Source organism: Tachysurus fulvidraco, chromosome 5 (genome assembly GCF_022655615.1).
Source record: "Tachysurus fulvidraco isolate hzauxx_2018 chromosome 5, HZAU_PFXX_2.0, whole genome shotgun sequence".
NCBI classification, from domain to species: domain Eukaryota; kingdom Metazoa; phylum Chordata; class Actinopteri; order Siluriformes; family Bagridae; genus Tachysurus; species Tachysurus fulvidraco.
Genome location: NC_062522.1, coordinates 24,876,613 through 24,887,645, shown reverse-complemented (window position 1 = coordinate 24,887,645; position 11,033 = coordinate 24,876,613). Strand labels below are relative to the sequence as shown.

Here is an 11,033-nt window from a genome sequence, read left to right as displayed (position 1 = left end):
TTTATGTGAAGTTATGTCAAATTTGCATTTTCCTCTGGTTTTATTGTGTTGTTCTAATACACACAAAGCAAATAAACATGTGTATAGCAAAACATGTGTAATTGTAATACTTTTCTGTGAGAAATACTTAATTTTCTGGAAAAATTTCAGGGGTGCCAACACTTTTGGCCATGACTGTATATGTACAGTATATTATTTTATACATTGAACTGATAAAAAATCTTATACACAACTGGAGTGGTCAGACATGTATCTTGCATAGTAATGGCGGATGCATAACACAGTAAAGGCAGAAAAACAGGGTTTTATTTATTTATTTATTTATTTATTTATTTATTTATTTGAAGCAGTAATGAAACACATTAAACAGTCTCATGCTGAACCAAATGCATCTCAATACAGTTTGCTTGGGACAATGACATTTTGTAAAAATGAAAATATTAACCTACTTTCTAACTGAATATGAATGAAAATCCCTCTTTATTTAACAAAAACATTGCCCCTTTGGAGCACATAGTATGAAAACAGGATTAACTACCTTTTTGTTAATTGCAAAAGCTGTAAGAATTTTAGTACATTAAGGGAACAAGAAGTCTTCCAGTAGACCCAGGATATTTCTACATGAACATATCATCATAGCCTGGCCGGGGCAGGTGATCAGGGTCTGGCCTGTAGTAATTAAATGGAAAATACATTAAAACCTTAGATTATCTACAAAATATTAATATTTAAATTTACTCTTGCCATTCTTGTGGTAGCCTTAAGATTTCACCTTCATACTGAGATAAAAAAAAAATCTATACATTGTTCCAAAAATGTACTACCTACTTACTTAGGAAAGAACACAATTCAATTTTATTAAAATGGCAATAATTATAAGTAGATAATGTGAAATGAGTCACCACTATTCATCATCCATATCTTTCAAGTTAATTCTCAAGAATTACTTGCCACAGATAAATACAAGCCTTACTTTTGTTTCTTTACGCAACTAAATTAGTTTCAATTTTGTTTACACTGGTCCTGAAATGATTACTGTTTAATTTGCATTCTGTTGGCTAAATTTCCCATGTTTTTAGGTAATTTAAACATTTTAAATCGTTATCTGTGTGTCACCTGTACAGAGGGTGGAATTACATTTCTATGTTTTGATGATAATCTAATAGCACATGCACATTGTGTACATTTTGACAGCTTACTTCTGAGTACAATGAAAGTTGATTAGGCTTATATTAAGTTCACTACGCTTGTTACTATCCAAAAACTAGATGAAAACTGTATATGAAAATCACAGCAACATTTTAGCCAGTTTTGGCCACAATGACAAAATGGATGAACTCCTTTTTTAATCACATTTTACTACAGTACCTACCAGCTACTATGGTGAGAAATAGTATAAAGTTAAATAGTCATTTTCTATGTCAAAATTATTTGTTTTGACAGTATATATAAAATAGATCAAATGTGATCACAATCACAATTATATTTTGTGTATGAAATGAATTAGTTATAGTACAATACCATAACTAATTCATATCATTACCTACCCCAACAAGTTTCTGAATATTTAGATGTGTTTAGACACAGCAGACAGGTGCTTATTTTAAGCAGTGTTTCAGCACTGTTGGATGTTATGTCAGAACTGTTAAGATGTGTGCTGTGCAGTATTGGTTGCTACCAAGTAGTGGACACTGCAGGGCATGTTATGTTTTCAAAGTTCACTTAAGCCTTGAGTTTGTCATCTGATTTAATTTAAGTTGACCATATTTAAAAGGGAAAGGATGGCAGAATGGGGAAGATGGGTGTCCATAGTGAATGGGAGGTTAAGACAAGTAGGTAAAAGTAAGTGGTGGCACCATGGCATGAATCCTATATGACCAAAGGTTTGTGAACACTGGACTATTGCTCCCATATGACTATAAGATCCCATATTTCACCAACTGTTGCCTTAAAGTTGAAAGCCTCTTTGTAGGCTGTAGAATTACATGCTGTAGAATTCCTAAACCTGTTCCAACATGACTAAGTACCACAGCCTATACTAGAAAAGTACTAGCAACATACATGTGCCAAGGTAGAGATCCTGACCTCAAATCAACTGAATACCTTTTGAATAAACTGCCAACTGTGCCCCAGTAATTCTAGCCGACATCAGTGCCTGATTTCACTTTAATGCTCTTGTGGTTGAATGGACAAATTCTCAAAGCCACATTCAGAAATCCTTCCCAGAAGAATAGAGTTATTATAAATGAGAAGAAATAAATAAATCTATGGATCATATAGTGTATGTTCATATTTAATTACTCATAAACAAACCTGTAGTTTTAATAAATAAATAAAACAAATAATGTAAAGTTTTTTTTCTTCAGGTGGCCACAAATGCACATTATTGGCTTTTAATTTGTAAAATGTAATTTCAGTTAGAACAAGTCTTTAAGTATCCACATACATCCTGTAAATACTATTTAGGTAAATGGCAACAATGATAATCAAGTAATAATTTGATAGTTTTACCCAGCTCTGTATCTGCCAACTGGTCCAAAAGGGTCAAAGCGGGCACCAGGGGGCACTGCCCCTGGAGGGAGGACTCCAGGAATTCCACTTGAAGGGTCAAAGCCAGAACGAGGGAAGCCTGCTCGTAATGGATCCACAATCATGCCCTCTGTTGTCCCACTGTAAACAAGGTTCAAATACAGTTATTTTTACTTTGCCTATTTTTTATTTTTGTATTTCATGGGCCAAAAAACAACATCCAATATGGGGCTTCCTCTGAGCAAGCCAAAGAATACAACACTTGAAGCCTAGATAACTACCCACCTAAAGGGATCAAGGTCAGCCCTTCCTGCAGCAAATGGATTCAATGGGTCTCTCCTGAAAAGGCAGAAAATGTTTTAAATATGAAATAATTATAACTTCATTGTAGCCTTTTCACAAAAGCTTTTGTAGCCTGGTTTAATATGTTGTGTTCTGAGCTTTAACATTCACAAGCTTAAAATATATCAAGTAAATATAATTTAATATTTAATATATAAAATATAATTTAAAATAGAATAAAATATTATATTATAAAATATAATTTTTAAACTTTGTGGCAGTGTGGGGCATAGTCAGGTATCACCTGCAGGCTCAAATAACACAATGATTTTCACCTGTGCCTGGACCATTTAATTTAATAGAATACAGGCAGTGGTTAGTCCTTGCCTCACTCTCAGACACAATTCTTCCTGACACTTTTGCAAAGCTAATGTGGGCTTTAAAATTTAAAGGTTTATTTGCAATTGACACATAAATGTCAGGTTTACATGTCAAAGATTCTTTTTTGGGTAAATCCTCTGTAAATTTCACTTTTATTTGTTTTATTTATTCGTCATTCTTTTGACTCAGGACAGTTGTCATTTGCTGCTACTGTGAATCAAAAGTTTGATGCCAGATACAACAGTGCAATGGTATATTCTCACCAGTTTGGAGGGTATGCAGCAGGGGGATGTCTGGTAGGTATGCGCAGGGGATCATGTTCTGGCTTGGGCTGTGTGTCTGTGCATCTTTCTCTTCTTTCTTTCATCACACTTCCCTGATCTTTCACTGTAGGTAGCAGTGATGAGTTCAGCCTCTTAGCCAAATCTCCTGTGTTCTTGTACACACTACAGAAACAAAAAGGATTTAAAGAGAATAACCATACTATAACATGCTTAATAATTGCTTATGATTGTTGTAAACACTTTACTAAGTGGTGAACGGCATGTGTGTGTTACTAGCTTAAATGTTACCAACCTTTCAAATGATTGTAGGTTTGCTTCATTTACGTAATCACTAACATTAATAGTCAGGTCTGTGACTTTGTCTGAAGCTGAATCCTGTCAGAAAAACAAAATAATGTTGAGAAAAGGTTTCCTGCTTGTAATACCAGGAATCACACAACCTTTATAAAATTTGCTACATTACCATTAAGTTAAATATCAAGCTGGAATCAGCTGTGATGGCTTTGAGGAGCAGGTTGGACTTGTCATCATTTGATCTGTATCTCAGTGTGTACAGCTCCTTGTTTGTGTTCCAGGATGCAGGAAGCAACTCTGATTTCTTCTCTCCATTTAGGGGCTGTAGAATTGAGAGAGAACTGTGCACATTGATAAATCTGCCTGTTTACTAAAAAATTTCAGACTGATGATTTCTATAGATGTCTGAGAGTGACCTATTATTATATAGCCCATATAATGAAAGTATATTTCTTTTCAGAAATATGCAGTATAATTAACTGAAAAATTAGTTCTCATCCAAAAAGATCCCATTTCTAATCCCAGATTTAGACTTCTCATGCTTTGTAAGAAAATGTTTATAACATGCTAGCCAACAAAAAAGCAGACAAAAACAAAACTGTACTATAGACCTTACTAGTTAAGTCAGACAAAGCTTGATTATCAAATTGATATGACCTAGATATAAATATTAAATAAGCTGACCTAGTTATAAAAATGCAAAAAATATCCCAGCTTTTACTTCGATTCATTTCAAATTACAGGTTTTCATTAATAACCTCCTGTCAGTTAAGCAGTCATCTATGCCAAAGATGTTTCAGATTATAAGAAGATGCCTGTAGCTGAGAATAGTAGACAAGTATTAATTCTGTTGCATTAAATTTCCATCTGAGAAAATCATTATATAATGTGAATAAACCGTTTAATAGTGCTGTGTCACTGTGTTGCATAGTGCCATTAGCTGGATAGCTAACGTGTGTCATATAAACGTCGATTTATAAAGAAATAATAAGTGATTGAACGATTTAGCAATCGTAATCATGTCTTCTTTTAAACTTCAGCAGTATAAAAAGCGACAAAGATAACAATAAAACAAGGCTACCAGTTAATAGTGTGAGGAATGTTTACTGAACTGCCAATTATAAAGTTTATTTCCTCACCTCATCTCCACTTCCCAAACATTTATATCCACTCTTTACAATTTCCCAGTGAATAAAACACACAACCGCATCTTGAGGAGATGTTATAGAACTCGCCGCGCATGTATACAACACCTCGAGTCCTGCCATGGCTTTGCACTGTTTAGACGAAACGAAAATAAACGTTGTTATTGTTGCTATTGGTCCGTTAAAAAAGTGTCCCCGGAAGGGAGACTAGTAACAAACCATTCGTTCCGCCCTGTTCGCACCTCGTGAAAATGAGTAAAATACCTTAAAAACAGTTTTGGCTTTTAAAAAGCTCACCAGCGGATGGTCTATAGGTTATATTTTTAGCTAATCCGTTCGTTCGTCCAAATATTTTCGCTCGAGAGAATTTACACTGCTAATTCTGGGAAAGGTATGAAAAAGTAATTCAGCATTTAGTCTAAATTGTGAGGGTAGAGGTATACTGTATCTGTAGCAGGGATAAAAACAAGTTTTGAAGACAGGCAAGTGTGACATCACCAACACCGGACCCCCGTATCTGTTTAATTTCGATTTATTCATTTATTTGTGTGTGTGTGTGTGTGTGTGTGTGTGTGTGTGTGTGTGTGTGTGTGTGTGTGTGTGTGAGAGAGAGAGAGAGAGAGAGAGAGAGAGAGAGAGAGATTATGACTGGTGTTGTTTATTGTAGGTGTTTGTTGCCTTTTTGGACTCCTTTATCATTTGTAATGTTGCTCACATTTAAAACAGTTCAGCTCAAGCCCAGACATTTTTAGGGTCGTGATTGAGGACTATGTCCCGTCCAGAGACAAGCTGTTTCGTGTTGAGGTTCTGTTCAAAATGACCATCAAAAATACCCTCTCTAATGAATATTTTCTTTCATTTGTTGTTGCGTTAAATCTTACCCAGATAGTGCTATTTTCTGATTGGCTATTGTGTAGCCTCTTTTATTTGATTGGCTGATAACTGTCAGGCTCGACAGTTATCAGAACTCCAGGGGAGGTGTGCTTGATTCCTGCCCGGTTCCATAGAGACAGCGGTGCGGACAGATACATTTTGGGTGCTGCGGCTTATTAAATATATGATAAATAGTCAAAAAGTTTTTCTGCGTGAGAAATACAATGTGTGGAGGGAGAGCGTGACAAATGACCAAAATGCGTGACTGTCACGCATAGAGAGTGACAGTCACGCATTTTGGTCATTTGTACAGCCCTGCTGTAGGATGCAAATGCTTCCATGTAGCAATCAAACCTATTTACTTGTAAGTTACCATCAGTTACACAATTAAAGTCATCACCAAGAAACCCTAATTCCTGAACAGTATTGATTGAACAGAAGAACAGCACTTATCAAGTAACCTTTTATATTGCTTGAGATGAAAGTGGGAGTTCGAGGAGTCCTCTCGATTTCAATGCTATAAAAGTAAGTAAGGGGACTGCAAGATCGTGTGAAAAGGTTGATTGAAGTGAGGGGAGTATACAATCATTACCCCTGAACTAAATTAACTTCAATTCAATTCATTTGTATACCATATTTTACAATGGATATTGTCTCAAAGCAGCTTTACAAAAGTACAGAAACATAGAATAAAAATTTAGAAGTTTATAATTAATGGTGCTTGCAAAGCAACATTCTTACTATTGTGCATACTCTTCCAGACAAAATTTCGGCACGTAACTTCTCCCGCAGCTTTTGTCCTAGACCCATGAATGAGGTGTCAAATTGATTTGATCATTGAGGAGAGGTGTGCTATGACTTTTCTAAGCGATCTGAGTACTGGTACTTCTGGTACCGGGTCTCAAAGTGGCCTTTTTTCCCATAGACTCCTATTCTAAATTTTGGAGGTTTATAACTCGGCAAGCTTTTGAACTATCTACACCAAACTTGGCCAGCACCTTTAGGGTGATACTCTGAACAAATTGGTGTACCAACTGGCCTTCCGGTTGTGCCACAGCCCCGCCCCAAAATATGCAAAGTCAAAAAACTTTTTACAACATGGACATGTGACATATCAAAACACTCAGAACAATGAGGGGAAATTCCTCACGTGTAATTTGACGAAGTCACTTGATGTCACGTGATTTCACGTTAAAAAAATAAATAATTTGCACAATGTGGACATGAGACATCAAAACATTCAGCACAATGAAGGGAACTGCCTCACGTGTATTCTGGTCACGTCATGTGTTGTCACATGATGTCACGTGAAAATCAATATTTAGCACAACATGGACATGTGGCATATCAAAACACTCAACACATTGAGAATTTGCCACGTGCAAGCACCATTCACATTTTCTTCAGGAAATGTATATTCTAGTTTACTATTTATTTCTTACATTTATCCCTAATGAGAAAGTCTGAGTTGATGAGGCAACGGCAAGGGCAAAGCCCCTGAGATAATATGAGGAAGAAACCTTAAGAGCAACCAGGCTCAGAAGTAAATTTGATAAGAGCATCACCAAATGCAATCCTTCATCAGAATCAGAATCAATTTTATTGGCCAAGTGTGTTGACACACACAATTAATTTGGTTTTATCTGGAGCTGCCAGTTTCCACCTGTTCATCGTTACGAGTTTGGATTTCCAATTTGTGCCGTTTGTCCGGACTCTCATTTGATTTGATTATGATTTTGTATTTTTCCATATGGACTGCATAGGTTTTCTGTGGGTTATTGCATATTATGCATCTTGTGTCTGTGCATATTTGAAACTGTATTGTGAATACGGATTAGTGACTGAATAGTGCTTTTGGATCTTTATGACAGTGTTGTTTGTTCCTGTGGATCACTGTTTTTGAATCTTTCCATAAAATGTCAGTTGGATTCATTCTTTAAACTGTTGTTTGCCTGCATGCTTATTAAAGACCTTTTATTCAAGTACCTGTCCATGTATTTGGATCCAAGCCTGCATTTCTGACAGACTTAATTATGGTTTTTAGTTTTATAATAGGCTTCAAATTACATTTCACTACTTACTGTAAGTGACCTGCATTAACTTGACTAGCAAGTCATCTAAAGAAAAGCAGGAGGTAGAAGTCTGATAAGTATATCCATGCAGTCCACACAGATGAGAAAATAAATATTCTATAATAATGATTGTCAATTGAGAAATCTGCAATTTAAAATGCTAGTAATAGTGCTAACATTGTAGGGGAATTACTGAAATACTAAGAGGAATATGGATAATAGAAATGTAAAATTTGGATAGATAGATAGATAGATAGATAGATAGATAGATAGATAGATAGATAGATAGATAGATAGATAGACAGACAGACAGACAGACAGACAGACAGACAGACCTTTGCACCTGTGCCGCAGCAGACCACCGCACAGACTGATAGAACATGTTAAGCATTTTATTTCATACATTGAAGGATGTGCAGTCGACATTGGCCACTGCTGTATATTGTCTTAGTGTTTTTAGTCCAGTTTGAGCTTATTGTCAATGTAGACCCCCATGTATTTGTAAGAGTCCACAATCTCTACATAAATGCCAATTACAATTGCAGGGGTGAGTTGTGCTTTTTTCTTCTGAAGACAATGTCCTGTTTTTGTGCTGTACATTGAGCTGTAGGTGATTAACATCACACATACAATGCACTCCATCTCCTGCTCACCATCAATACTCCAACAACAGCAGAGTCATCAGAGAACTTTTGCAAATGACAATGATTTGTGTTGTGTTAGAAATCCAAGGTGTAGAGGATAAAAATAAATGGAGACAGAACAGTTTCTTGGGGAGCATCTATGTTGCTAACCATCTTCTGTGACACACAGTTAAAAAAAACCTATTTAGGTAAATGGCAACAATGATCATCAAGTAATAATTTGATAGTTTTACCCAGGTCTGTCTCTGCCAAATGGTTCAATAGGGAAAAAGATGCCATCAGGGGGCACAGACCCTGGAGGGAGAGGATACACCATCATGCCCTCTGCTGTCCCACTGTCCCCCACAATGTTCAAGTACAGTTATTTTTACATTATTCACTTTGCTTATTTAAAATTTTTGTATTTCAGGTAAAATAAAGCAGGGGGATGTCTGGTAGGTACACACAGGGGATCATGGTCTGGCTTGGGCTGTGTGTCTGTGAATCTCTCTCTGCTTTTTGGAGCCTGATCGAACCTGCTGGGGTCTGTTGGTCAGAAAGTCCATAATCCAGTTGCAAGTAGTAGTAGTAGTAGTAGTAACCTTTATTGTCAATGGTCACAGGTACCGTGAAATTAGCCAATCCATAAATCAACCTGTCCATACATACAATACATACAATATGTCAAGGGGGAGACAGGACAGGAAGACAGGGGATTGAAATGAAATACAGCATAACATGAAGGAAGGGAGGAGAAAAAAAACAACCCCCAGACTATGCTCCGGTGGGAGTACAGTGTGGGAACAGGAAAAACACCTCAGCAATATAAGCACATAAACAGTATGCCATAAACACATGACTTGCAACAGGGGAGGGGAGTGGGGGGTGGAGGTAATCCAGCACAGGCAAGCAGCCATCAGGTCCTGCAGCCTTTATCTTCGGCGCTGGTCACAGACCCATTTGTCAGACCGGCGGTACAAAGCGGTGAAGTCGTGGGATGGGGGGTGGGGGGTGCATATCTTTATATATGTGTGTACGTGTGTGTGTGTGTATGTATAAGTGTGTAGGCCTGGAGAGTCGTTGCTCCTGGCATCAAATCTCGGTGCCTCAGTCCGCAAGATTGTCATAGCGATACACAGCAAGTTGCCATGGAGACAGCCTTGATCAGGTCCCAGACAGAGTCAACAATCAGCAGGTGTCTGTGGAAATGGGGGTAGGAATGCAAGAGTGTCTCGTTGAAGTGCTCTTCCAGGGGAATTGTTGTTCCAGCAGCGGCCTTGGTCAAGGCCAGTGCTGGTTGAGGGGAGGAGAAAGCAGATAAGATTGGGATTGTTTGGTCTTGGGTCGAGTAGATGCATTCCAATTTACATGACTACTCTCTTAGCCCGTTCTGGTCTCCAAATCGAAGTTGTGCTGTTAATGCCCAGATCTACTAATTTGGCTATTAACTTGGATGGAATGATGGTGTTAAATGCAGAGCTGAAGTCAACAAACAGCATACGTGCATAAATGTTCTTATTGTCCAAGTGTGTGAGCACAGAGTGCAGTGCCATGGAAACTGCATCTTCTATGCTCCTATTGCTGCGGTAGGCTAACTGGTGAGAGTCCAATGTGGATGGCAGAGAGTCCTTCAGGTGTGCCAGGACCAGCCGCTTAAAGCACTTCGTGACAATGGTAGTCAGTGCTACAGGGCGGTAGTCTTTTGGACACGTTGGACTGGAGTGTTTTGGCACTGGCACAATGGAACTGCATATAAAGCAAGTAGGAACAGCTGCTTGGGCAAGAAACAGGTTGAAGATGTCTGTAAAGACCCCAGAGAGCTGCTCAGAACATGCCTTGAGTACGTGTCCAGGGATGTTTTCTGGCTCAGCAGCTTTGTGTGCGCTGATCAGTGCATTGCAGACATCAGTGGAGGAGAGTATGATTGGAGGGTGGTCAGCCGAGGGTTTGAGCTTGGTGGCAGTTTCTCTGTTGTCTCTCTCAAAGCGAGCATAAAAGTCATTAAGCTCATTCAAGAAATGGACATCAGTTGCAGCGGGGGTGGAGTGGGAGGATTTGTAGTCACTGATGGCCTGGATGCCTTGCCACATGCGTCGAGGGTCAGAGTTGGAAAAATGCTCCTCTATCTTCCGCTTGTAGCAGTGCTTGGCCTCTTAGATGCCCCTCTTCAGGTTATCTCTGGATGTGCTGTAGGTCTGTGCATTGCCTGATCTGAAGGCAGTATTGCGTGCCTTCAACAGGAGGTGCACCTCCTTGTTCATCCATGGCTTCTGATTTGGGTATGTGATGATCTATTTTTGAGTAGTAACACTATTATGTCTTATTGTGTCTATCGTGGTATGGATGTAATCAGGTACAGAGGAGGTATAACAATCGATATCCTTGTGAGTGTCAATGGTGGCCCGAGAAGCAAATGTACTCCAGTCTGTGTGTTGAAACCTTTCCTTGAGTGTGAAATCTGGTTCTGCGGGCCACACCTTGATGGTTCTCACTGATGGCTTCACTTGATTGATGAGGGGTGCATATTTGGGGGTGAGGAACAAAGAAAGG

At 38.3% G+C, this 11,033-nt stretch overlaps 1 protein-coding gene across 1 annotated transcript; it reads right to left on the bottom strand.

Moving 5' to 3' along the window:
• Positions 1-304: 304 nt before the first annotated feature.
• Positions 305-5,105, bottom strand: psmf1 (proteasome inhibitor subunit 1). The gene is made up of 7 exons (XM_027146274.2): positions 4,910-5,105; positions 3,940-4,092; positions 3,769-3,851; positions 3,456-3,638; positions 2,815-2,868; positions 2,512-2,670; positions 305-669 (listed from the first exon to the last, which is right to left on the bottom strand). Exons 1-7 carry the CDS (start codon positions 5,036-5,038, stop codon positions 618-620), a joined length of 813 nt encoding a protein of 270 aa, XP_027002075.1. The 5' UTR covers positions 5,039-5,105; the 3' UTR covers positions 305-617.
• Positions 5,106-11,033: the final 5,928 nt, after the last annotated feature.